We start from the raw sequence: 27,674 nt of genomic DNA, 5'->3' as shown, positions 1-27,674 counted from the left end.
CCTGCAGCCAAATTTACCCAAAGCTTGAATGGAGCTGAATGAATTGATCTTTTATAACTGCTGTGGTCCAGCCTAAATTCCTCCTTTTTTGCACACCTGGAGTTAGAGAGGTGAGAATGCAGCCAGGGCTTCCCAATTTGCACCTTTCTCCCAATTAAGACAGGCTCTAAGGAAGAGCAGATTCCAGCAGTAAGGCAGGCTGGCCCTCCCTCTGTCACACATTTCTGAGGGCTGCATCAGACCTGTGCCATCTTAAACCCCTGTGATTTTTGCAGAAACCTGATTCTGCTGTAATCCTGACCAGCATCACACCCTGGTGGCTCCAGGCACTTGGCCCCATCACAGCACAGCTGAGAAGAAGGTAAATGGCCAATGCACAGCAGGCTTTTCCTAGGAAAGCAAGAACAAAGTGGACACAACAACTGGTTCCAGCAAGCATTTGGCAGATGGAAGATCTAGCCCTGCAACTCCTGCAGGTAATGGGGAGAAAAGAGGACTACAGGTAAGCAAAAAGTGGTTCAGGACCTCAAGAGACCACGTGCAGGAAGAGCTGAAAGCTTTCTGCTGTGGTGGGAAAGGAAGGGGCATGGGTCAGCCTGTGCGTTGAGGAGCTCAGCTCCTCCCACAATGGCTCTGTAATGATTAGCTTCACCTTGGCAGCAAAGAGGCTTATTTAAGGGAGAATCAACTCATGGCAAATAAAGATCCTCATCCATCCACATATAGCAAAGCTGAAAGATCAGGTTTCTGAGAGGGACAGGGCTTTGGGTTGCTGGTCAGCTGCCATTCTGCTTGTTTGCTGTGGTTCTGCTCAGCAAGTAAAGCACTTCCCAAATCAGCATTTTTAACCTGGCCATGACAAAAGGCTACCCTGAGCTCTGGATACAACACCCATGCAGGAGGAGGGAGGGTGGCTCTGCTCTGGCTACTCCTCCAGTACAAAACTCCTGCCCAGGACCAAATCTGTACCAAGGCCCAGGAGAGGTCACACTGCAAAAAAAGCATCAGGATGCTTCAGAGGAAGATGCTGGGGGTGTGGGCAGAGAGAGCTGGAGGAGAGGTAGCTGTGGCTGGAAAGGGCTGGGGGTATAAGGCACTTAACCCCCTCCAGTTAGTGAGGGGTGTGAGTGGGTTCTCACTTTTTAATTTCTGTAGTTTGTGTTGCTGCCTTCTGCAATGCACACACCTGTGGTTTGTTGTGATTTTGTGTTCTGTGATGGGGTTCATAGTGTCTTTGGTTTGGTTGGTTTTTATTTTCTCTGGGATAACCAGAGATGAGGTTGCAGCCTGTGAACTGTGGGCAATTTCACACAGGGCACACAGGCTGTGCAGCTTGATCCACTTCTGCAATAAGTGTGTGTGCCTCCTGCTAAGGTGCTCCAGCCAAGGTCAGGAAATAAAATAAACACTGTGGCCAAGCTGCTTGAGACAATTAACAGAAAGCATAAAGAGAGCCAATTGGCCCAGGCTGGTCAGATTAGCAAACAACAGCCTTTGCAAGTCTGTGCTTCAGAGGAGGGAGATGTCTTTCAGTAGGAATTTTTGTCAATTCTCCCTTGACTGATGCAAACCAGCATGATTGTACTGAAGTCAGGGAAAGATGCTCTTTGATCCTAGCTGCATGCTTGGCATGTGTGTGATGAAAGATTTTTCTGAATTTATTTAGCAACCTGATTAAGTTTGCTTTTTTCTGAGGTTTTTTTTTTTTTGTTTGGTTTTGTTTGTTTGGTTGGTTTTTTTAGTCTCCCTGCAACTGGTTTTCCTCCTGATATTTTTGATGATGTTAAGACAGGGACTCAGCTTGTCAAGAGACTATTTCTTGTGTCGGTTTTTTGTTTTTTTTTTTTTTTTTTGCCAAGGAGCTGGAAACCACAGAGGTCCAAACGAGCCCTGTGGATATCCACAGCAGTTCTCTACCAAGGTGAAAATCTCTCTGACAGGCAGGATAAGGCCACATTTGCACGATGAGTACAGCAACAAAGGCTGGTAGTGGAACTCCCTGAAAGCAAAAGGTCTTTCCTATAAATGTCTGTGTTAACACAGCCTTGTGCAGGGGGATAGTTTTAATCAAGTTGGGTCTGGGAAGCCAGGATGTTTTTGACTTAACCTGAAATGTGTTTTGCCTTCCTTTTGACCAGAGGACAGGAAAAGAGTTTGTAGTAAAAAAACTGCTGGCAACTGAGGCACCTCTCTTCTGGCTTTATGATCACTGTGCAACCAGGCTTAAATGTTGTGGGAGAAAGTTGCACCAGCTTGTTTCCAGCCATGGTAGGTCCTGAAATAGCAGACATCAGACCTATGACTGGTTCTTCAACCTAGCAGTGCTATTTTGGCAGCAGGCCCAGGGTTAAACATAACAAGAGTCATTTTCAGTCCTTGCTCTCTTGAAGGTCAGTGGCCCAAATGGTTGGATGTTTGTCTTTGCTGTTTCCGGCCAAGGTCTGCATTTTGTAATGGTAAGGCAAAATTCAGAGATCCTCGTGTTGGCAATCTCCTGCTGACTCTCATTGGAAAGCATGTTTTTCCTGAATAAGGATGTCAGGATTTGGCCATTGGCAAGTTTTAATTGTTTTGACTCTTGAGCAGGGTGATTTCTAAAGGCTCACTGCTCCCTTTTACCTGCAGCCCATGAGTTTCACAGCATAGTGCAGCTCCTTCTTAGCTTTAAGCCCATTAAGCCTGGCTTAGCAGAGTGGCCAGGTGAGACTTTGACGTCCATTCATCTGCTCAGGTCACATGGAAGAGGCAGTCTCCCTCTTAGCAATCAGTCTGGCTCACTCTAGCTTGCCAAATGCCTTCTGAGATGAGCCTTGTTCTCTCTACAGCTCCCTCAGAAAGCTATCAGAGAGGTCAGCCACAAATTGGTCCCATTTTTTCTGCCAGAGCTCTTTGGCCTTGGCTTTCTCAGCCGGCAGCATGGCACTGTATCTGTGAGGAGGAGGAAAGTCAGTGTCAGGCAGGAGACAAGGGGGCAGCTATTTCAAGAGCAGCACTGAAATGAAAAGGCAGGAGGCAGCAAGAGTTTAACCCTTGCAGGACATGCCTGCACCACACGTTGTAAAACAGGCAGGAGCTGAGGAATGTTCAGGGAGACCCTGGGCTTCACATCCAAACTATTTTTGGACATTCAGAACTGTCCAGTTAATAGAAAAAAGGGGTTAAACACACCCAAATGAAATGCTAATTGTTTTTCTGTGTTTCTCGGATGGCAAACACTGCAGCAAGTCAATTTTTGGCAGAAATAGACAAGTGATACAAAGACATACAATTTCCCCCAAACCCAGAACTAGGTGCTGGAGGCAAGTTCCCAAAGAGTGGAAAAGGAAGAATACACTGGGGCATGGAATCAGAGAAAGGCCCTTGAGAACACAGGCAGAGGGGCCTCTGGGCTCCCTGTGTCCTGCCTTTGGACAAGACACACAGAGGAGATTTTGGATTGACAGAAGCCCCGCTCCTGTGGCAGAGGAGACTGTGAGGCAAAAACCCAAATGCAAGCAAGGGTGAAAGCTGATAGCCCCCTTATGATTACTACAACAAGGTGAGAGAAGTAATGAACTTACTTTATGGAGTTGAGTGCAAGCTGTTTTAGGGTCCTCAGGTCAGCATTCATCCCTCCAATGGCCATGAACACCTCATAGAAGTCATAAGAGACTCCCTTTGCCCCAAAGATTGGGGGATCATCGGGGCTGACCACAATGGGGTGCCCTTCAGCCATGAGGTCAGCTGCAGGGTGACTCCTCAGATCAGCTACCAGCAGGAGGACCTGGGTGGGGAAGAGTGGGAGACAACACCTCAGCAGGTTATTGCTGCAGTTGTGTCACACTGACACTGCCAGGGCTGCAGCTGTGTCACTGACACCTGCCAGCAGGTAGTGGTCAGGGAGGGACAGGCTCCAGAGGACTGTTCACAATGTTTTCTGCTCTGAACTGCTGCAGGAGGAAGCAGCTTGTCTCCACTGACTGTACAAGGAGATTAATTTCTTAAATAAATCACCTTAATCAAGTCCAGTGGGGTGAATAACTTGTGCTTATTTAGAACAACTTGACTGTGAGCAATTCAGGAACAGTCTTTTGGTTACACATTTGCTGTGGTGCTTAGCTTGAGGCATCTGGGGCTGGTATCAGGGTTATCTCCCTTAAGGCTCACACCAGTAAATCTCCAACCAAAGTCCTTTCTGCTGCACCTCTGTAATGTGCTGCAAAAGAGTTCCCACTGGTTATGAATTCTGCAAAACCAAGAACTTCCATTAGAATCCCTGCTTCTTAGCCTCTGGCCCTCCTGGTTTGAAGTATTTTCAATTATGTTTCTTAAGGCACCTCTGTGTCTGTGGGCCTCATCTCCACTAGGGAGGACTGCCTTCCCAGGTTCCTCTGGATAGGATTTTAAATTATTTTTTTGCTGACTGGCATTACAAGCCTTAAATATATTCACTGTACATCTGCATGGTAAACTGTAGTGTAAGGTGCTGCAAAGGAAACTAAGCCAGCCTGTGTGCATCAGAACTTGTAGGTGCCCCCCAGCTGACCCTCACAGCGATGGTGATCCCCTTTGCAGTGACCCAGCCACATAACAACATACCTGGTTGGAGATGGGACAGACTTCCACAGGAATATCCCTCTTCAGAGACAAATTTTTGGCTACTGGGTGTTTAATGAGAGCGAGTCCATGGCCAATCCTGCTGGTGTTCAGTAGCAATGCATCCAGCACATTATTGTCTACAGAGGTGCCCTGCCAGTCTGAGCAGAGACAGACAAGAGTCAGTGCAGTGCTGTGAGGAGATAAAGCTCCTCAAACTGCTAGGTGATTTTGTTAATAGAGGTCCCAGTTGTGAGGTGAGAGGGTTGCTCATGCTCAGAGTTTCCATTTGCATTTTCAGTGAAACAGGGATCTAAATCTGCCCAGGATAATGCCCAGCATGGAGATACCCACCCATCTCACCTGGCTTCAGACGTTTGCAGTATTGCTCTTGCAGCTGAGTTAATTATGCTGGACTCCATTACTTGTCAATGGAGAGAAGTAACAATTATTGGGGAGTAGCCTGTGCATTAGAATGAGATGTGTTTTAAGGTGAAATATTATTTCACCTTCACCAGCAATAACTCCTACACCAGGTCAAAGATGCTGGGCAATGTGACACCTACAGTCCAGAGCAGGGAGGGGTCATGTGGGAATGCCACAGCCCCAAACTGATAAGGAGAAAAGCATAGGGGAAACTGGTTATGTGCACATGTATGCACACACATCCTCTTGATACAGCCAGCAAGCCAGCCAGGCTTGCTGCTTCTGCTCTTTGCAGGATTTCAGTCTTGCCTCTGCAAGCAGTAACAAGGCTTGAGTCCTCATGCTCACCAGTCTCCCCAGCATGGAAGAAGTAAGGCAAGTTGACCCCCATGGAATATGGGATGGTCAGGGCATCCTTCAGCTCCCATAAAGAATGACCTTGGTCCTCATCACCGACCTGGGGAAAGCAGAAAGGTATTTTTGAGCATGATTGGGAAGATGGTGGGACTTAGGGCTCTGTATAAATGAGGTGCCAGCTGTGCTGAAATTACAATGCTGTGGGGTAGGGAGCTGATTCTTTCAGGGGATTTTGTCAATTACCCTGAACAAAATCCTTAGCTGGAGGATTTGCAATTCATTAACACTGATTTCAGTACAGCAGCAGAGGTTCTGGCTTTGGTATAGAACATATGCCACGGGATATATGTGGTTATATCAGCAGGGGTCAGAAGAAATTCAGTTACCAGGTCAAAGCCTGCCAGGGTGTCTGGGAAGCGGGCTCTGAGTGCCATGGCAGTGATGATGTCTTCTTTAATCTGGGAGACATTCAGCATCCTAGAGAGCAAGAGAGAGAAAGAGCTGCAGAAGCTGACTCCCCTGGGCCTGCCTTCTCAGGGTTTGAGTTGTGAAATGGGGCCCCCAGGGGTACTTCCAAAATGCAAGTTGCTCTTGAATCTGACAACCAGCTTCAGGTCTCTAGAGGAACAGCAGTAGAAAATTGATATTATGAAAGGAAACCCATGAATGACCAGGAAATGCCTGGCTAGACCCTGCTGTCACTTGAGTTGAGGCATGCTTGTCTAACTCACTGGATTTCCCATTTACCAAGCGGGGAAGGGAACACAACAATGTGGAGAGAAAATGTTTCATTTTTTTTCTTTCCTCCCAGCTGTTTTGTTGTGAGTTGAAGCAGTAACTGCATTTCAAGAGAGTTTTCCATTTAGGTTTCTTCCAGCCCTATCAGACTTAAACTTCTCAGTGTATTTTGCTGACTGTGTCCATGCTCAATCAAGCTGGCCAGAGAGGCAAGCCAGCTCTGAGCTGGAGAGGGCATTGTGCCAAAGCAGAGCTGTGCTGCTGAGGTCTGCTGTGCTTGCTGAGGATCACCTCACATGACTTCGTGGCATCTGCCTGCTTGGAGGGCAGCAGCACGAACATGCCGTACACAGGCTGCAAGGAGCAGCGTGTGCCAGGTCCCATGGGACCTTTGCCACACCAAGTGCCCAAACTCGGGCACTGCTGTCACTGCTTTCATGTCTGCAGGGTGGGGGAGTGCATCAGGCTCAGAGGAGAGCAGGCATGGCTTGGACACACACACAGGCAACCCTGCCTGGGCTCATTCCTGCTCCCAGGCCTCATGGATGCTCCTCTGGCGCTCACTTTGCACAAAGGCAGACCCACATGGATGAATTCTCACCCTCAGCCTTTCACACGTGCCAGGGAATGTCTCAGGAGGCAACACCCCAGCTCCAACAGCCCACGTGGACATTCCCAACCAACCTTGGCATCCCAGCATTGCCTCTCCCAGCCCTCTGCCCTGCACATGGCACAGCTGCTCTCAGCCCTGCTCAGCCTCTACCTGTGTGCTGCAAATATAACCTTGGCTCCAACAAAGTCTGGGTGCTCCTTCACAAACTGCCTGGTCACTTCCCGGTAGGCTGCCACAGACCAGGATTTGTCGTGCTTGGTGCCATCCAGTTCATACACCTGCAGTGTGACAAGCAGTAGTTAGAATAGGTGTTTTACTGGAATTGGGAGAAATGAAGTGACAAAAACCTTGGGAGAAGCAGAGTGCTGCGGTCCTGACAACAGGGCAGGAAAACAAAAGCAGTGAAATCTGTGCAGAACATTTCATTCTTCAAGCCTTTACCAGCTGGCAAGAACCAAGGAGTGGACTTCCCCCTCCTGTGTGATACAAGTTTCTCCGTGTTCAGACGTGGCAAGCAAACGCCCTTGAGAACCCCTTGGAGACCGTGACCTCTCACTCCTGTCTGCAGTGCTTTGTCCAGCTGTCTGCAGCTCACACGTGCTCTGTGCCTTGCAGTGGCAATCTGTCAGCTGAGGCAGCCCCAAGGCATGCAGTGGCTGAGCTCCATAAGCTACCAGCTGAGCTGGGCTCCTGCTGCTCCCCTCTGCCAGAGGTTTGCTTCATGACCTTGAGTCAGTCATTTAGTCCTGCCATGCTTTTCTCAGGTCTCTGGCTGCAAACTGGGAAAAATAATCCTTTTGGCATGTTCTGTCTCATCAACTTGCTCTGGGGGTTCCTCACTACCAGGGCTGTTTTTTGCCCTGATTTCAGCAGGGGTGAAGACCCTGAATTGATACTAACCCACAAAGGCTCTGCCTGGAGTCACTCACAGACAGCAGCTGAAACCACTCCATCAGTTCTCCTCTCACCCTTCTCACCATTCTTTTCTCTGTCACCTTTCTCCTCCAGCCTTCAACTGCTCCACTTCACCCCCTAACTTCCCCTCTGGTGCTGTCCCTTGCAGGGATGCCCCTGCAAAGCCCCACACCCCATTACAACGTGGTGTCCCCCTTGCAGGCACCAGCAGCCGTGGGGCAGCTGCAGATGCTCAGAGGGAATTTTCCCCAGCTGCAGCCCATGGGAATGTGAGACTTTACACAGCTGAATCTGCAAACACAGCTGGGCTTAGGGGGCTTTTCCACACTGTTTGCTGTTTCACACTAAATCCCAGTTTCATTTACTTTACCTCGGGGCCGCTTCTGGCAGGCTTTGCTGCAGGGAGAGCTTTTGCTGCTGTGGAGCCTTGTGGAGGCTCTCCAGCCACACGAGCACCTTGCTATTCCTGTCACACCCTGCTCACCTTGACTTTCCCCATGAAGCTTTTCCCTTCCCTCTAACCCCAGCTTCACGCTGGCTGTCCCTTTGCTGCCCTCCATCCCGGCGTGGCTGTGGCTCCTGGTATTCCCTGCTGTGGTACCTGGAGCTTACAGAATTGGAGCTCACAGCCCTGGAGCTTACAGAACTTGAGCTCACAGCCCTGCAGCTCACAGAACTGCAGCTCACAGCATTGGATCTCACAGCACTGCAGCTCACAGCTGCTGGCGGCAGGGGAGCCCCAGGGCTCTGCAGGCTCCCACGGCTGCTGCCAGCATCAGGAGCTGGATGGGGAAGCAAATCTTCCCTGCCAAGCCTCTCTTCAAAAGGACTCACAGCCATGTCCAAGGGCTGATGGTAAAGGCAGGGTATTTTCCAGGCAGGCCCACGCACTTGTATCGTGGCAGATACTCTTGGCCTGGAAACCTGTGTGGCCTGGGGGGATGCCTCACAAAATGCACAGGCATTTTGACATTGCTGTTATTTTCTCTTTTCAGGTACCCCAAAGACAGGTGGTGGCTGAATTCAGAGCAACTGGCTTATGGCAATCCCCATCACAGTAAGACTCATGTAAATTTTGTGGACTTCTCCACATCCTTTTTTTTTTTTTCCCATTTGCAATACATTCTTCTCTTCTCAGGTATGATAGACTGACAGAACTCCCACCCCCATGGAGTCCTGCATGGAGCTGGGCTGGAGAATTACATGGGAAAGGTATGTCTGCAGTTACAAAATTGTCACTGGGAAAGTGGGAACACTTTGGGTGGTGTGGGCTGCTGGTGCTTGGGGAGGCATTAGGGCAGAGTAGGCTTGGAGGACAACCAGACCAGCTCTGGGTGAAAGGCCTGAACCATTACCAGATTTTAGTGTTAATGGCAATGAAAGGAGCGATTCATACTTCATACACACAGCTAAAATTTTAGGTTGTCTGCAAATTGTGGTAGGTTGTGTTTTGCCAATTGATTGACTCACCTATTTAGAGTAATCATTCTGAAATAAGCTGAGGATTTAAAATAACAACTATTCCAGAATAATTCTCTATCCAAGTCAGGAAATTTGTTCAGAGCAGCTGCCACAGAACAGGTGATTCTGGTGCAAAACTGAGCTACATCTTCCCAATGAGCAAGATTTTGACCCAGCTCCCAGTCTGTACAATGTAGTTTTGTGCCAATGTCACAGCAGGTATCTCCCTTAGCCACTAAGAACAAAGAGTCTCTCAAGCCCTTGCCTATGCAAATCTCCAAGAAAGAGGTTTGAATATGATCAAGGTTTTCCAGCATCCTTAGGAGGGCAGGTATGCAAACATCCAAAAACTAAATTCAAGATAGGGCTTGAGAAAAGCTATGGAGAAACAAGGATTTAAAAGACTACTAGAGAAGCCAAACCCCACGTACCGCAGGCAGGATAGCTCTTATCTCAACATACTGTATGTTATCTTCATAGAGCTCCAGCAGCCCCTGGTAGAAATAGGCCTTGAACACAGGTGCATAGCAGATAAGTCCAGAGGCAATGAGAAAGACTTCTTCAAATCTTTTCCAAATGAAAGCCTGAGAAGGGTAGGCCAGCTCAGGGCTATCCGTCACCAGGGTCAGGTTTCTCAGCAAGCTATAGAAAAGGGAGAAGAGAAGGAATGAGGAGAGCAAACAGAGCCTGTTGGCACTGCAGTACAACAGTGGCTGGTGCAGCTAGGAAGCATTCAGGTCATTTTTCTGCCACCTGTATTTACTCCTTTAATGGCACAGAATTTGTATGATACATGTTGAGCTGTAAGCAGGGTAGGGGTAGGTGCTTAAAACCTGCCCACCATCCCTTTTTCAAGGAACAGAGTTACAAAAGCAAGCACAGTGCTTTTATATCAATTTTACTCTGCTACCCAGGATATCCCTAATCTGAAAATCTTACTCTTCTACCCAGGGTATTCCTAATCTGAAAGCAGGCATGAACATTACTCCTGCAGACAATGTGTTTTCCCAAGAATCTTCAGTGTGCTTAAAATGTCACAACTCTTGGTCCTTTATTCAGCACCTGAAAGGCAGATTGAGTCTACAGGACATGCCATGTGCTGGGCCACCACCAGCCTGCTTGCTGAGCCCATAAGTTGTCCTGGTACCTTTGTAGTGTCAAAATATGCCACCCAAAAAAATGCAAGGGGAAGACAGTTCTGAATCAGAAATCATTTTTCCCAGCCACTGAGAATAAACCTGATGCCCCACCTGCCTTGCTGATAGCTACTTCAGGGAACAGCTGATAAGAATCTCAGTCCTGGCTTTTCCTTACTGTGGTGGAAATATATTTATTTACTCCATCCACTCAGCTGGCATATGAGCCTCTTTCAAAAATCCAGAGAGACAGTGGGTAGTTTTATCAAGCAGACTTTAAGGGAGCCAGTAAATTGCAAGAATATCTGATTGTGGGTGACAGCCTGCATTTAGGACAGGGTGAGCATCTGTGCCATGCCACCAACCTCTGGCAAGCTGATAGCCTTCATCCCACCTGAAGCCCTCCTTCTTCCACCTGAAGAGTAGCTCATAACAAAATTCTCCTACCAATGGGCAAAGTCTGAATGGCAATGCAGGGGTGATGAACTCCATTCCTGGGTGGACAAATGGAAGCCATCACAGAAACCTACAGATGTTTTCTTGCTGGCCCAGTGCTTATCTCATGTCAGGGGCTAAGCAGGTTCAGACAGAAATACCTTCAGCCATGCTTCAGCTTTCATCTGGGTATATTGTTTCCCCTCAGTAACAGCTACTGATCTTTAATAACGTTTCCTGTTTGATGTCTTGGCCCCCATCCTCGTGCAGCGCTCTGCTCTGTTATATGGGAGGTGTGGCTTTGATTTGTGGTCTTATTATCTTCATCCAGGACACTTTTGTGGATGGAACTAAACCCCCACAGCCCCCCTACAGATGTAAAATGTGCTCTGGTCCAAATTCATAAACTAAGACATCCTGGGCAGATATGCCTTTTGAATCCCTCCATCCTGCCCAAAAAGCAGAGCCTGTTCCCCCAGGATTTGCCTGCTCTTTCACTCCCTAAGAATTCTCTTCCAGGGCCTGCAGCTTCATTTCTTCCTCACCCTGTTAATTTCTTTGCCAGCACCAATTTTAGAAGCAAACCTGTACATAAAAGAGATGCTACTACTGTTAAGGATGAGACTTTAAATGCTCAACAGTCAGGAAAATTCAGAGTTAAGGTTTCCACAGCAACTTGGGCTCTGCCCTCCCATGCATTACAATAGGGGCTTTGGTGCCATTATCCAGGACACTGGGCAACCCCAGCTACTGTTCAGTAATCCATGCAAGCAGAGGAGACCGAGCTGGACCACGGGAGGGGCGAGGAGCGAGGAGACACCGCAGCATCACCCTAGAAACCAGGAATGCGGGAGTCAGGAGCATCCCGGAGGCGCTGATCCAGCTGCCCGAGCTGCGGAGGGGGGCAGAAAGGCTGTGCTGCTGCTCATCGGGCGGTTTCGTGTGGGAAGGAGGGTTTTCCCTTCCCTCTGGCCGAAGGGCAGCTCCCCTCCAGCTCGGCACCTGCCCGCAGCCGGGGGCCGAGCGGGGCCGTTCCCAGCGGCTCCGGGACAAACCTCCCCGTGGATCAAAAGGCCGTGCAAGCCCGGTCTCGCCGTGCAGGCAGCTCCCTTCCAGATAAGGATGGGTGCTCAGTCGGGCTCCCAGCGCTTTCTGCCCTCGTCCTGTGAGAACTCGGCTCCTCCATCCAGCGCTGAGCGCACGCAGGGCTCCGCTCCCCGCCTTTAAATCTGCCTCTACAAACTCGTGGCTGTTTGCTTAGCCTGTGCTCTTGGGCTAGAAACAGCCATAAATCCCCACACCACCCTGCTCCTAAAAGCACATAAATCAAATTGTGCTTCTCTTTATAATCCTCTTCCCTTTGAGACTGATTATTGATCCTTAGAACTGTTGAAGATTTATTGCATAATAGTGATCCATGCTTGATAACCAGATAATCTCCTAAGGGTTTGGGGGCTTTTGCCATCAGTAGCTCATGCAGATGAAGCAAAGCTTCATAAACACATTCTTTTTTTGCTTCTTTTCAGGAATGGGCCTTGGCCAGTGATCAGGTGCAGACTACAAATAGCCCTCCATGTCATGTCATATATGCACTGAACAATGCTATTGCAATGCATATGCCCAAAGGGGCACAGCTAAAATGACCAGCCAAGGATTATTTATTTTCAACTGTGCATTTGTTTTCTCTTTTCCTGGATTTTTCCCCGTTTTCCTTTCCTGTGCTATATAATACAGAAGTGAAAGGTTTTTTGTTGCCTTATTTTTAAGGGGATTCTTTTTCCTGCTCCTTTTTCTGCTCTCGATGGGTAATTATGCCCCTCTCCTCACCGTGGTATCTAAATGTCTTCCAGTGGTGCATTAAATAGTGTGACTAACATCTGTCACATGTGGTTCATTCGCTTGCTCTCACTCTCTCTCATCCCCTCTTCTTCTCCCCAAGGGGGGACTTGTAGAGGGAGTGGAGTGCTTTGTTTCTGTGGTGGATTTTTATTCCCCTTTTCCCCCCCTCTCACTGCACACACTGCCCTATTTTTCTGTGAGATAAGGCAGTCAGAAGACACGGAGGGGAAGGTGATGGCAGCCGGGGCCGCCGCCAGTGCCCAGGGGAGTTGTCCCTGCAGCCTGGGCCGTGGTGTCAGCTCCCTCACAGATGACTTCATCCTGGTGATAGAGAGCTCTGCTGGGCACGGCCTCAGTCCTTGTGCTGCTGGTGGGGGGTGTGCAGTGGTATTTTACAAATAGCTGGAATGTCAATGCTGCTTCCCTAAATATCTAGGGGCATGCTCTTGCTTTGGAGGTGGCAGCCATTATGTTGCTTCTTGAGGGAAAGAATGACATTCTCCTGAATTGTAATTGATTGTGAAGGAAATAAGTGAGGATTGTTTTTCCTTTTAAGTAGGAAAGCAAAATTCCCTTCCTTTCGCTGTCCCTTGGCCCGTGGTATCCTGGCTCTCCTAAGAGCATCCTTTTGGAAGCTCACCAATAACACAATCCTCCAGGGTCTTGGCCCATGAGATGTGTGCTTTGAATAGGAATGATTAGACCTTCTCTTGAGGGAAACAAACAAAAGGAGTCACTTCCAAAGCACACACAGACACACACACACACATATATGTATATGTACCTAAAAATGCAAACAGCAAAAAAAAATCCTGCAGATTCCCCTTTCTTCCGCCCCTTCCTAGTCAAATGCTTTAAGGTGAAAGAGGTGCAGCTTCTCAGAAACATTTCCATTGTTCCTTCACATTTGCTGATCCACCCTGCCTTGCATGAGAGCCCTTCCCTGCTGCCATATTCCCTTGACACTTCCTTGAAACCACCCAACTATCCATCCATTCTTTGCTCTGACATCTGCTTTCTCTCAGCTTGTCAGTGCTCAAGGGCAAAGAGGAGTGCAGGAGAGAGGTAGCCTGGGATGCACATGTTCAAGAGACTGGGAGAGCTTCCAGAAACTGAGAAGCAGAACAGATTGGGGCCTATTCCTGGCTAGAGACCTATTTCCAGACGGCCAAAAACATTCCTAACCCCTAGACTAGTGCCCAGGGATTAGAGGAGAATAGGAGGGGAAGTGCCTCAGTGTGGCTGTTGTTGGTGTGTTTGCACATTATGCCTAATGACTCCTCTGTGATTTTGTGCTGATGAGCATGGAAGGGCAAGAAATGAAGGACAACATACTCAAATGGGTAAGCGAGCACCCAGGATGCCAGAGATCCAAGTTTTTTCTTGGCTCGGGCAAAAGGAATCCCCCTCCAGATTTGGGGAGACCCTTGCAGCAAGGCTCTGTCTTGTGTCCCTGTGCTGTGCCTGCCACTCTCAAGTCCTGCTCTGACTTGTGGCCACTAAACACTGTCAGGCAAACACAAAGGAAGAGGAATGTGTCACTACTGCCTCTGAAAACAAGTGTTTCCACGCAGGAACAGAGGGAACCACACAAAGCACAGCCCCAGGTGTACAGGGTGTACAGGATGCCCTGCCCTCAGCCTCTGCCAGAAAGTGGCATCATGCCATGGAAGCACAACCAAAAACAAGTGCAGTGAAAGGTTGCTCCTGAGACACTTCTAAATGTCCACTGCAATTGCTGGGGCTTAGGGAAGTGAAGCTGTTTCAAAATCCAATCTCTTGCATGTTATTTATGGGTCTCCTGGTGTGGTTGAAGAGAGCTGCCGCTGTCATCTTTCCTTCCTCATCACTCCCAGCAGAAATGGAAGGGAGCTAATGGGGAACCAGTTTTCTCTGTGGCAGACAGAGAACAGAGACTTCTCACTGGATCTTGTTTTGTCCATCTCGTGTCAGGGCAGTTGAGCCTCAGAATATAAAAGTCAAGAGCCCAGGGTCTGGCATCACTTTCTCCTTCCCTTCTGGAATTCCATAAGGGAGGGATGGTGGATGCCCTGGAGGGTCAGACCCCTCTGCCCTGCCCATTGCTGGTTTTGGGGAGGGAAGGCAATACCATGCCACAAGTCTAGAAGCTCCTCAGCTTTTCAACCTGACCTCCTTCCCAGATCTGCAGGGCACAGAGCCCAGACAGCTTCCACGTGGAGGGGACACCAGCTCACTAAGAGTTAAAAGGTCTCCATTTAAGAGCACACAACCTCACTGGAGAGCACTGCAGTAAAACCCACCAAGTTTCACTTGGGAAATGCTGGAATTAGGGTCCTCTGCACTGCCTCAGTCCAGCCCTGCCCTTGTGTGTTGGCATGGCAATCTTGTCTGTCATTACATGACACCTCACACTATTTTTCCTGCAGCCCCCAGAGTGCCATGGACAGCAGTGCCCTCTCAATGGATGGCTACTCAATATTTTCCTTTGTCCTCATCGCTCAGTGTCTGACTTCATGCATTATTTAGTGTGCTCTCTCCAGCCCCCCACACACCACAGCAGAGCTGCCTGCTTCCTCTTGGCCTTTCCAGCAGGGCTTTGTCCCGGGATCAATGGCCCCTGGATGGGGAGATAGGACTCTGTGTTCCCATCACCACTGGCTGGAGGGGGAGCCAGGCTCTTCCCAGCCACCTGTAAGTGATTAAATGCCAGGTGGCTCAGACAAGCCCAGCCCTGATTAAAGGCTGCCAGCAGTGAAGGCAGGAGCTGCCTGCAGGGAGAGGAGCTCCTGCAGGAGGGTGAGTGATGCTCTGGGGAGCCAGCTGAGGTGTGAGCAGCTGCAGGAGCCTTGCTGTAAGGGCAGGAGCTCTGCTAGCAGGAGGGGTTTTGAGGGAAAGGAGCCCCAAAACCAGGCAGGGGTCCTGTGTGTGGGGTTCCTTGGCTCAGCCAGCACCCAGGAGGGTGAGCCACAGCTCCTGGTGCCTGTTGGGAATGAGTGCCTTGTGCTTCCAGGTGATGGGTGACACTGGGGTTTCAATGGCAGAAAACAAGTTTGGTGCTTGGAGGGACAATTGGGTTGGGTTTTATTTTGGGAAGTTTGAGGGGTTTTGCTTGTACAGTAATTAACATAAATAGTTTGCCCAACTTCTTGTTCTGAATCAAAATAATGACTTTGCAAAGGACTTTTCTGATGTTGGGAACAGCCTGTTCATCATCTACCCGGCTTCCCCATCCAGTTTTTGGATACCTCACTGGCTGAGGCACCGTGCAGCCCTGTCCCACATTGACAGCCCATTCAGTGCTGAGGAGAGCTGGGGCCAGGTATCATAAATCCACTTTAGCTTCTCTCCTCAGTGTGTGTTCACAGAAAAATTCAGGTTTTATGGTCCCTGACTGGTGCACTTAATGCAGCAGCCTTCAAACTCTTACATTGCTGTCACTGTTAGGTTGAACATGATATACACGTGTGATCAGGATCTAAGAAGAAAAAAGTTTCTAATTTGCTTCTATGCTGATGGCTTTGTCTTCTTCTTTGCTATAGATACACTCAAAAACCATCAATTGCCATTTCTTCTATTAACTCAGCTTTGTTTGCAAGCTAGCTGTCAAACCCCTTCATACATTCATTGCTATTTGCTTTTCCAGCCCTACACGGAGTTCCTCGCCTGTAGAGCAGCGAGCAAAGGGGAAAGCTGTCCCAGAATGGAGCACCAGGAGGCCGCCCCCGTGCACTCACCCTCTGTCGAACTCGGCCACGTCTCGGAGCTGTCGCCGGTAGGTGTCCAGCAGCAGCCACGGGGAGCAGCGGGGCGCGGGCGGCGGCCGCGGCCGGGAGAAGCGGAAGCGCACGGAGCCCGCGGCCGTGAAGCAGATGTGGCAGTCGGGCAGGTAGGAGGCGTTGAACACCAGCCAGCCCGCGCTCAGCATGGCGAAGTCGTGCAGGTGGAGCACAGCGCCTGGTGGGGGGGACAGGGATGTCCTGGTGAGCCCAGGCAGCTGGGGAGAAAGTTTAATGGGGCACCAGTTTGTTTGCCCAGGTTTGATGGGGGCACCAGTCTGTTTGCCCAGGTTTGATGGGGGCACCAGTCTGTTTGCCCAGGTTTGATGGGGGCACCAGTTTGTTAGCCCAGGTTTGATGGGGTAACTGTTTGTCCATCTGGGGGTGTCTGGAAATGCTTTAGAAGGCTGTGAGTGAATTCTCCCAGCAAGGAGTGCACTGTTGCTCTGCCTCCCCCAGGCTGGAGGATGTGCCCCCCTCCACACACTGGGCAGGCAGAGTGTGACAGCTCGCTGGGAGCACAGGGAGGGGGGAATCGATAGGGAGCTCTGCTGCTCCACTGGGATGGAAAATGCTCCAAGTTATTAAAGGTCTTTCAGGCAGAGTTTGCTGTGAGCTGGCTCAGGCCCCACTGCTTTAAAGAGAAACTTGCACAGGACGCAGCAGTTCACAAGGCGTGCTGGCTGGAGCACACCTGAAGCAAAGCTCTGTATCGAGGCTGTTTGGATCCCAGCTTCAGTTTTTGTGCCTAGTGTGTGTCTCCTCTGTCAGCTCTCTGGAGCTCTGGCATACACCAAAATCCCAGACCACGTTACTCTGGGGAATTGCACTCAGATGCAGAAGTACATTTTACTCTGTGCCTTATCAAAAGCATGCTTGCTTACATTGTACATCTGCTGCTGGCCAGCACAGAGGGCCTCTGGGGTGCTCTGCTATTGTGCAGTGTGTTGGCAGCTGCCAGTCTTCCTGGCACAGGGAGCATCCTCTCTATGCTCACCTTCCTTATAATTTCATTTTGCTGAGGTCTCTCCTTTTGCAAAGGCTCCTGGTGCTATTGGTTCTTGCACTATGCCTCACCTTTGTGAAGGGAAGACACTGTGAGAGCTGAAGTCTTAGATGTGTATTTTATTAGTCTAGGGGAGACCTCTTAGTTGAAATAGCTTTGATGCCCTGAAGGGTGAAGGGACAACATGAATAGCAAGAACAAGACTGGTATGTATTTGGCATTAGATTAGGTTCCAGACTACAATTTACAGTGGACTAATCTAATATAGAGTCATGTCTATGATCTCCCACTACAGAGGGTCTGGCTGTTAAGGTGCTGAGGAGCTGTGGTTGCTGCTCTCAGCAGAGCTGGTGCACCAGGCTGGGCATGCTGCAGCTGTCTGACCCTCCTCTGGCTGGCAATGTCACCTTTTTCCCTGTGAGAGCAGCAACAGACATTATAGTGGTGCTTGAAACAACAGGGACTCCCAGGGGCTCTGATCAAATCCTACTCAAACAGCTACAAGGATGTGATCTTGGCCCTAAAAGCTTACAGCCCTTGCAAAGATTCCAAGAGCCCATTTAAACATTGTCAGGACTGAAAAATATTCATTATTTGTTTTGACTCCCACTTGGTACCAATGATACTGGAGGTAAAGAGGGGAGTACTTTTAAATTTCTGACTGTTCAATTCAGCCATGACAGGATAATGACGTTTCTGACACACTAATTGTTTATGTTAATGGATTGGGATGCTGCAACACTGGGATCTGCATTCCACAGTGGAAACTGGGAGGGAGAAGTTGGGAAGATTGCTCAGGGCCACATCCAATCTGGCTGCGAACACTTCCAGGGATGGGGCAGCCACAACTTCTCTGGGCAACCTGTTCTGGTGCCTCACCACCCTCTGAGTAGGCTTACTAATATCTAATCTAAATCTCTCCTCTTTTAATTCAATACTGGTCCCCCTGGTCCTGTCACTACCTGCCTGTGAAAAATGTTGCTCTCTTTCAATTTTATAAGCCCCCTTTAAGTGCTGGAAGTACACAGGCTTGTACACAACAAGCAAAGAACATAAAGATTTCAGTGTTAGAGGTAGCCCCTTCCTCCTCTGGTGCCCCCAGACTTTCCAGCACACTTCCAGGTCTGCTACAGAACCACCTGCACCTTTTTGGGGGATGCAACACTTTTGGCTGAGATACAGAATAAGGTTGGTAGCCTGTCCATGGAGTGTGTCTGTGGGAAAAAGAGACCCCGGCTGGAACATGCTGAGTAAATGGGGATGTCTGGTATTTCTTATTGCCTTTGCTTCCTCTGTCCCTTCTCCACTCTTGAAAGACTTAAGGATCCATATTGTAAGTTAAACCAAATGCCACAATTGCTGGAAATGTGCATTCACCCAATCCATCCCCCTCTTCCTCTCCTCAGGGCTTTTCCTGAAACCCAAAGAGCACAATTTACAGCTCTCAGATGATTTTTTCCCACATCCTGTGTTTTGTCCTAGCTCAGAAAGCAAAAGATGAGAAAGGATGAGTAAGATGAGGCTCCTTAAGCCAAGCCTACCTTTAGGCATGCGCTTTAAGATGCTGAACACCTTGCTCTGGTCAATGAGGCTTTTTGCCCTGAAGAAGTGCATGCTTGGAGGGAACTGTCCTGTAGCTATGGCTGCTTCCACTTCCTTCTTCTTGAGGTCTACCAGCTTTGTACTGAGCTGCTGCTCCTGCCTGCTCAGCACCAAGTTGCCACCTGTCTGGTGGGCTTTCTCCTGCTGCATCAGGGAGTCCCTGTCCTTCCAGAGGGGGCTGGGAAGGCAGGGGGCAGCCAGACTCAGGAGCAGGCATGCCAGCCTGATGCCTTGCCCAGATGGAGCTTTCATCTTAGAGCTGCACCTGGACAGGGAGAAAACACTCAGGCTTTAGCAGAGGTCAGAAGGGAGCACCTTGGCAAGGGGATGTGAAGTTGTTGGGTTAACAACAGCATCATGCAGAGGCAGGGGGTTAATGGGGTGCTTAGAACTGGCAGGGACACCTGGTAGCAGTGTCCCCTGAATTCAGGGCTATGGATCAGCACACTCCCTGTGGCTGCTGGTTACACACAGCAAGGCTGGTAGGGTGAAGAGATGCTGCTCCTTGGATCACATTGGCAGCACATCATGCAGTAAGGCAAAGGGCCAGCCTGGAATGGGGGATTGGTGGGCTCAGGATGCTGCCTGCAAGCTGGGGTGGAGCTCTCAGTGAATAAGAGGTGCTGGCTGTGCTGATAATGTCCAGCTAAGGCTTGCCTTGAGCTGATCAGATCCCCATTCCCTCCAGTTGAGAGAAGGTCCTGTTGCACCCTTGTAGTATCTTCCAGCTATCCCAAGGGTTCATTTACAGGCAGGATCCCCCAAGGCTTTCTCTGCAGTAACAGAGGTGTGTCCTCCTTGCAATCCCAGAGGAAAGGGGATGGAAGTGAGACCATGGGAGTAGTAAGGGATCACAGGACACAGGCACATGTGAACTCTGAGCTCTCTCCCTCCCCCAAAAAAGCACAACTGCAATATAATCCTTCAATTCCAGGCTTTAGTGACCCTCCCTGCCAACCTCTCCAGAGCAAAACAGCCTGGAGAAGGGCTCAATATTTTGAAATGTGAATGACATAGAAAGGCCCTGCTTGTGCATGTGTCTTCTCCTTCCAGGCTCTCCTCCACCTGTAGGTCCAGGAAAACATCCCAGCCCTTTTAGTGGGGTTGAAGGGGAGCAAACAGAGCAGGGGTGGCTGCAGCCCCACAGCAGGCCTGGCTCTGAGCTGAGAAAAGGACACATCCCCCAGAAAGTGTTATCTTAGCCGTGCTGGGACTGACTCACTTACTGCCCGCTCTCCTCTCCTCCTCCCGGCATCCAGAGCTCCGGAGCCGCTGCCCGGAGCGGCTCTGCCTCCAGCCCGGCGCTGCCCCGGCACGGACAGCGATAACGAGAGAGATAAGGACGGGGTCCGTCCCGGCAGGGCCGTGCCGAGCCAGGCACACGGAGTTCCTCTTCCTGTGCAGCCCAGCTTTTCTTGCAGCCCAGCTGCACCGCTTCATGAATATATAAGGAGGAGGAGGAGGAGGCGGGCGAGGTTATGAGAGAGCGGGACACGGGCAGCGGCGGGGCTGCCAAAAAAGCGGGGTCACTCCGGGGAATCTCCCCTAAATCTTTAACCCTTCAGTGCCTGACGGCGAGGGCATCTCTGGGGGTTTATCTGTGCAGCCGTGCCGCGTTCCCTGGCGCGCACATTCAGCTTTTAAACACCCTGGGAGAAACGCGTTCCTGTCCCGGGAATACACACGGGCTTGGATATCTCATCCTGATATCTTGGATATCTAATCCTGATCTGCTGCAGAGCCTTTAATGCCCGCGACACTGCAAACTCTGCTCGCTAGTGCCTTTACATCTGAGAAAACAGCAATTTGTACCTCGAAATGGTCGTGCCCGGTCTCTGCCGGCTCTGGGAATGGGGCAGGCATCAATCCAGGCGGATTGAGACACATAGGGCTCAACTCCAGTCAGGTGGAGGGGGGATAGATTTATTTTTAAAAAATCACAACAAATACAGTCATTTCAGCATTTTATTTCACACAGTTCAACGAACTGGAGTTTTAAACTACTTAAATTTAGGAGTTTAAAACTACTTAAAACAGATGTTACATAAACAGCTTCCAGGGGAGAACAAAGTCCATTTGGTTTAATGTAGTCCAAAAATTGAATAATTTTAAATATTAAAACAAAAAGGAAGGTCTTGTGAGTTAAGGACTATTGAAAACAACCCAGAGCAGTCACAAAGATTGTTTTTGAGGCAGAGATAGTAGAGTCTGGTCAATAACATGTTAAATTTCATTAGCTGGCACAAGGGACTGAAAGCTTCAGTTCAGGCTGGCCACCCTCCCCTTCCTGACTGTCCCAACCAGACACCTGATGGGCATTCCTTGAGTCTCCAGGTGATCCTGCTCCCAGAGAGGGGGATCAGAGGAGTGGAAAGATGACCCAAATATGCTCAGCAGCAGCTATTGGTTGATGAAAGCAGCTCAAGGGTGGGAGGTGTCAGGAGGGAAACACATGGATGATTCAGCAGGGACAGGAGTTCTGCCTCCAAATACCTTCAAGGGAGCAATATCAGGGAAGGAAGGGAATTGCTTTAATTTTCTCGTGGCAGTAAAGCCCAGCATTAGTTCCATAAAACCAAGCTCAGCCCAGGCAGTTGGAAAACTGGCTCTGTGGTGAGCAATTGGGTGCTAGAGACAGGTTCCCACTGTGGAGCACTGAGTGGGGTTAAAATGCTGTGTGAGGGAGCTCAAATAGCTTACAGCCAGGCAGGGGTCTTGGCAATGCCTGCCAGAGGGCCTCACAGATTTGTAGTGGTTCATCCTTTCAAATCACATTTGGAAAACAAAACTAAAGTCCAGTGCTCAAACACTTCTTTGATGGGGCTTTTCCACATAAACAGTTGCAGACTTTGCCAGGAGAGTTTTGTACAGATGTTGCAAAGGTTGGACTAGGAAATGAGCAGGTGTTTGAGATGCTTTGCTCTCTATTAAAATGTGGTACGTGCTCTGAAAATAAAAAATCCTGGTGAAATGGGACTACAGCTGGTTTTAGGTGGGATCTGTCTGGACATAAAAAGTGGAAAGAGGGAGAAGAGGACAACAAGGAGCCCCATCTGGGGGAGGATTGGGTTTGTCTAGTGCTTGCAGGCAGCCAAAACCCTGGCTTCAGGCTTCCCTGGGAACTGAAGTGTGGTATAGGAAGGCTTGGCCTGTCCCAAGGATTAACAGGAATGTTAGAGTTGTCATTTCCAGACCAACACATCTCCCAGCTTCTCTGCATTCTTCCTGAGAACCAAGTAGCCTGTTTGGAGGTTGTGCAATAGCTCTGTGTCTGTCCACAGGGGCATGATTGCAGTTCTGTCCAGTCTTGTGTGGCCCCTGGAATATTCTTCAGCTCCCTGGCTCTGGTCCCATGTGCTGTTCAGCCAGGCATCCCTGCTCCTTCACACAGCCCAGCTTTCCTTGGTCTCTGGGCTGGTTCCAGCCCCTGCTGACCCCTCAGCTGCTGCAGCTGTACCAGCAGTGTCCCAAATCCTGGGGGTGTGTGTGCAAGCTGCAGTTGTGCCCCTTCTCTATACTCAGCTGCACCTCAGAGGCATCTGAAGCTTTAAATAGCTGGTGGTCAGCACTGGGTGCTCACAGCCAGTTCCCCCTGCCTCAGTTTCAGTTCCACGTGTGAAACTGCTTTCCTTCAAACCTTTTGAGCCTCTTCAAGGTGACAGGTACCATTCCCAGAGCATTGCCCCACCTCTCTCTCCTGTGCCCTGCTGTGGCCACAGCTCCCACCAGCCTGCTCCTGGCTCAGGGAGTGTGGGCAGCTCTGGGCTGCAGGAAGGGGGAAGGATCACAGAGGCAGCAGCAGCAGGCTTGCAGATGTGTGGTTTCACTTCATCCTTCAGCCCAGGTCCTGCAGAGCCCCTCCTGCTGCTGTGGAGGGCCAGCCTGCAGTGTGCCCCTGCAGCCCCCAGCCCCAGTTAAAGCCTGGCAGTGTGTGGGTGACAGCAGAAGCTGAAAAAGTGCCAAATCCAGCAGAGGCAAGGCTTAGGGGGGATGCAGAGCTGGCTGTGTTTTCTGTGGGGGAAACCCATTTTTGTGTGAGCCAAATGCAAACCAAGGAGCATTTCTGAGAGCACAGAGGGTGGGGCTGCCTTTCAGCTTCCTAGCCTCTCTGAACATGTTGTAATCCAAGCTGCTTTCTGGAAATATCACTGTAAGGCCGGGAAGAGAGGAGTGGAGCTGGGAAATGTGTTCCTCGCTCACCAGTTAGCTATTCTTCCTGTGCCAGCTGCCTCATTTGTGAAATGGAACCAATTCCCTGCCTAGCTGTGATGGTTATTTGCTGTATTTGCTGGTGCAATAGCCATGGTCCCTGGGCCAGCAGCTGCTGTAAAGCAAATCTGCAATAAGAGACATCATCTAGTTTGGAGAGGGAACCATGAGGTGGGACAAGGGGCAGGGAAACAGCAGAGCTGGGCATGTGCACAGGTGAGTGAGGGCAGGCTCTGGAGAGTCCTTCCCTCTGCTGGGGCTGGGTGAGACCACAGAGTCTCTGCTTCATGCCTGCAAAATGCTAAGAACATGTAACAGTGCTAAGTGCTATAAATTATTACTAAGAATAGACTGTCCTGGGATGTTTGGGGTCATTAAAACCTCCCCACTGGAGTGCTCCATAACCTCTGCTTTGGTCTGGCTGGGCACAGGTTGGTGTTTTCATTTCTTTCCACCCCACTTTGTGCCCAGCCAGGCAAAACCATGGAGCATTTCCCAGCCCAACAGGGACAGCAGTGGGAGCTCTGTGGCAGAGAGAAAGATGCTGTGCCCTGGGTCTTGCTGGCAGCATTGCTGCCCAGTCTGCAGCTGAGCTCTGCTCACCCCCAAGGTGCTCCATGCCCCTTCAAAAGCCCTCCATGTCTCAGTCCATCTGTCCTTCCACTCCTGCTCAGTTACATCCATAACTATCCACTGATTCAAACCACTTGAGATGCCTCAGGAGCAGGAGGTGCTGACGAAGAGAGCCAGGGAAAGGGCTGAATTCCCAGGTTAATGATGAATCACTCTGGGAGTGGAGTCATTGATTTGTAATCATTGCCTGGCTCCCAGATAGAATAGCCGTGAATTCCTCTGGCCAGCCACCGAGACAAGGTGCTTTGGGCTATTCCCAGCACACCTGCAAAAGCTCAAATCCTTCTCACAATGGCAGGGGGGCTCAGAGCTCCATCAGCATTTTCCCTCCAAGGAGAGGGGCTCAGCACTCAGCACACTGTCGCTGCTGCTGCTGGAGCTCAGCATGCAGATGAATAAGTGAAACTGCATCATTTCCTTCCAGCCCTCCACAGGTGCCCAGCCCAGTTCCCTGCTGCTGTCACCCCACCCTGCAGGTCTGGGAAGGGGAAGCACAAGCCGAGTGAGCTGGTGAGTGTTAACACCCCACTGCTCTGGGGGCAAACAGCAGCCTGCCAAGGGCTCCTGGGCACGAGCTGGGAGCTTTGGGTGTTTGGGAAAAGGGCTCAGTGCCATCCAAGCCAGGTCCCAAGCTGTCACCGAGCCTTCTGTGCAAAGATTCCCAGAGCCTCAAGTTTATTGTTTGTATTCTTGTATTTTCTTCCTCTCCTACCCACAGGGACCAAAATGAGAGCAGACTAGGAGACCAAAACATCCTGGATTAGTAAGTGTACTTGACTCTCTCTCTGGGGGGTGACTTTAGGGAGGGCAGAAGCCCAGTGCTACCATGGGAAGTGTTTTCTTGCTTTTTGTGCTAGTCACATCAGGTTTCCTGCCCGACCTATGGTATCTGTCCATCCCCAGGCTGTGCTGGGGGATGGATACACAGGGGTCAGTATGCTTTTGGAGGGATTTGCCCTAGCATAAAAGCAGGCAAAATTCCTGTTCCTAGGAGCTATATTCCATATAAACATCCTCCCCACTCCCAGCCTCCTACTCCTCCCACCTGACTTCCCCAAACAGAACCAAAAGCCAACCATGTGTCTGCTGTCCTTATCCCTCCACCTCTGTCCCTGGGGTCCATCACACAGGATCTGAGTTCATCTGTGGTCACTCTGCAGCTGTGAGCATCCCTCTGACCTCTGCCAGGACATCCTGTGCCTGCATGTCAGCCATCCCCTCCTCTCCCTGCCTCTCCATTTCTGTGTGTTTGCATGTCAGCCATCCCCTCCTCTCCCTGCCTCTCCATTTCTGTGTGCCTGCATGTCAGCCATCCCCTCCTCTCCCTGCCTCTCCATTTCTGTGTGTTTGCATGTCAGCCATCCTCTCCTCTCCCTGCCTCTCCATTTCTGTGTGCCTGCATGTCAGCCATCCTCTCCTCTCCCTGCCTCTCCATTTCTGTGTGTCTGTATCACCCACAGGGCTCCACCATCACACACACACTTCAAGCACAATCAGTAAAAAGTGCAAGGCCTTGCAGGGACACTGCACCATGTTTCTCTTTCTCTCTCTGACCCCAGCCTCTCACGGAAGTCTCACCAGAAGAGACATTTTACAATGAATCCCAGAGCTATCTTTATTTTATACTTTTAAGGCTCCAGAAATATTTTGGAAGAGAGGATAGCAAGGGCTGGGGAGCACATCAGCAGATACACCCGACCTTCAGCTGCTCAGGAGTCACCCCATTTTGCATGGTTTCTTTTCCTCCTGTGCATGAGACAAGCAAGTCAGCATTTAGAATGGGTTTGTACTAAAAAATTAACAGTAGTGAGGAGCATTTGGGTTAAAACACAACTGGCCAAAAGTGCCTGTGTTGTAGCCAAGCTTCATCCTGCCTAGGCAAACATCCAAACTTTATTAAAGCCTTGAGATGTCAAAACAAGGCTTCTGCACAGTTCCCTTTAGAGGTACCTCCATGTACCATGCTGCAAATGCAGACACTGGCTCCAAGCCAGTCAGCACTAGCAGCCCTGCCAGCAAAACCTCATTCCCCCAAGCTCCTTAGGCAGGGCTGTGCTCTGCAGGGATTTGTGTTGCTCTCAGCTGTGGCAACACCTGAGCAACAGAGTTTAGAGCAAGGTGAAGGGTGCTCATCCCAGCAGGGCACACCCTGAACAGAGCCCAGCCACTTGTGATGGTTACAGACAAGGCTCAGGGCATTTCTGGCGTGCCTAGACTTGTTCATCCTGTTCTTCAGAGGCATTTCAGCCCAGCCCAGCACACTCCTGTCCCCTGGCACCTCCCACCCTCACCCTGCAGGCAGTACCCTCAAAGATCATAGAGTTCAACCCAGCCCTAACACCCCAACTGAACCCTGGCACCCAGTGCCACATCCAGGCTTTGTTAAACACATCCAGGGATGGGGACTCCACCACCTCCCTGGGCAGCCATTCCAGTACTTTATCATTCTTTCTGTGAAAAACTTTTTCCTAATATGCAACCTATATTTCTCTTGGTGCACCTTGAGACTGTGTGCTCTGGTTCTGTCAGTTCCTGGAGAAAGAGCCCAGCCCCACCTGAGCACAGGCACCTTTCAGGAGCTGTAGAGAGTAATAAGGTCACCCCTGAGTCTCCTTTTCTCCAGGCTCACCATCTGCCTGAAATTCCCCTTTCCCGTGGCCTCCTTCAGTCTGAGATTTTGTAAAGGGCACAAGGGTGCAGGAGTGCTGCTGCCCACTGCTACTTTAAATTATAATTTGGGAAAGCTTCTTCCTTTCTGTTCTGCCTGACCAATATGTCCTCTGCAGACACAGGGTGACTCTTTCCTGCTGTGGTTTACCTCTGCCAGGCAAAATGACAGGCACCATCAGGGATGTGGGCATCAATCAGGGCTGGCTCCACGGGGGAAGGTGAGCCTGGAGCTGTGGGTGGCAGAAGGCAGGCGTGGGGCAGTGACAGAGGTGCAGGGACACAGTCCCCAGGCAAGAAGAGCAGAGCAGATCTGGGGATGGCAGCCAGGTTCAGGCAGAGCCCAGTGCCTGCCAGGCCAGCCCACGGTGACGAGACACAACCAAGGTCAGCTCAGGGGCTGAAGTCCACAGGTCAGGGTCCGCACAAACAGGGTCCATGGCACAGCTGATGGGGCAAGGCAGCCTAGCTGGGAGCAAGGGCAAGACCTCAGGCAGGGAGCAGCCTGACAGCCCTCACCAGGGCTTTTTACAGAGCTCTCTTGGACATCAGGCTCTTGTGGGATTATCTAAACCAGCCCTGAACCTAGGCAGTCAAACCCCCAGGGGATGATCTCAGAGCCCTGGCTGCAGCCACCATGCTGTGTGAGCCTTCTGAAGGCAGGGGGAGATGCAAGGGATGAATTTAATCTGCTGCCAATCCCCAGGCTGAGGCACCACAGCTCCTGAAATGCTGATGGAAACAGCAGTGGGCATTTTAAAGTGAAAGGTCTTTAGCAGACAACCCTCTGCCTTCTGCAGCAGTGAATTTCTCCACTTTTATAATGATTACATGGAAAGAACGTGGAAATTTGCTGTTAAGAAAGGGAGCAAATAGTGAAATTGTAGACTGCTTTAAAGTAGCTGTTTTAACAAAGTTGTGAAACCAAGCTGGGGACAGAAGTGAGTGCAGTGCACAGGAGGGAGCACTCTCTCAAGGATAATATGTGTGACCTTCTTAAGCTAAAACAATATGCAGATTTTCACTCTGGAGAGGGAGAACTATCAGCCAAACCAAGCTTCTGACTGACCAGTGGTTCTGGTATTTTCTGTTTATTCACCCTGCTGTGAGTTGATCTGATCCAGATCCTGTCTGCATCTCTTTCAGGTGTTCCAAACCCACTTCTGGGAGACAGCAGGAAAGATGAAACACTCAGCATCCTCACCAGTCCCTGAGGAGGAGAGATGGCTAGCAGCCACCAGCAGCCTTTCTGGACCAAGATAATGATGTGTCAAGGTACAAAAGTGTGCTAGGTTCACATTTTA

The 27,674-nt window shown here is 50.1% G+C and overlaps 1 protein-coding gene across 1 annotated transcript; it reads right to left on the bottom strand.

The window, feature by feature from the left end:
* Nucleotides 1-2,617: 2,617 nt before the first annotated feature.
* Nucleotides 2,618-20,132, bottom strand: ADA2 (adenosine deaminase 2). Its single transcript, XM_058023725.1, has 10 exons — nucleotides 20,088-20,132; nucleotides 18,801-19,126; nucleotides 16,212-16,431; nucleotides 9,517-9,727; nucleotides 6,860-6,987; nucleotides 5,745-5,835; nucleotides 5,350-5,458; nucleotides 4,579-4,736; nucleotides 3,561-3,763; nucleotides 2,618-2,928 (listed from the first exon to the last, which is right to left on the bottom strand). Exons 1-10 carry the CDS (start codon nucleotides 20,114-20,116, stop codon nucleotides 2,820-2,822), a joined length of 1,584 nt encoding a protein of 527 aa, XP_057879708.1. The 5' UTR covers nucleotides 20,117-20,132; the 3' UTR covers nucleotides 2,618-2,819.
* Nucleotides 20,133-27,674: the final 7,542 nt, after the last annotated feature.

This window comes from Melospiza georgiana, chromosome 4, assembly GCF_028018845.1.
Source record: "Melospiza georgiana isolate bMelGeo1 chromosome 4, bMelGeo1.pri, whole genome shotgun sequence".
NCBI classification, from domain to species: Eukaryota; Metazoa; Chordata; class Aves; order Passeriformes; family Passerellidae; genus Melospiza; species Melospiza georgiana.
Note: the sequence above shows the minus strand (reverse complement) of the source record. Positions and strands in the feature narration are given on the sequence as shown.

Excerpts from the sequence above, each read along its gene's own strand:
- ADA2 (XM_058023725.1), bottom strand. The coding sequence starts at position 20,116 with ATGCCGGGAGGAGGAGAGGAGAGCGGGCA. Across the intron at positions 19,127-20,087 it reads GGAGGAGAGGAGAGCGGGCA|GTGCAGCTCTAAGATGAAAG; the intron begins GTAAGTGAGTCA and ends CTCCCTGTCCAG. Across the intron at positions 2,929-3,560 it reads CTTGCACTCAACTCCATAAA|ATACAGTGCCATGCTGCCGG; the intron begins GTAAGTTCATTA and ends TCCTCCTCACAG.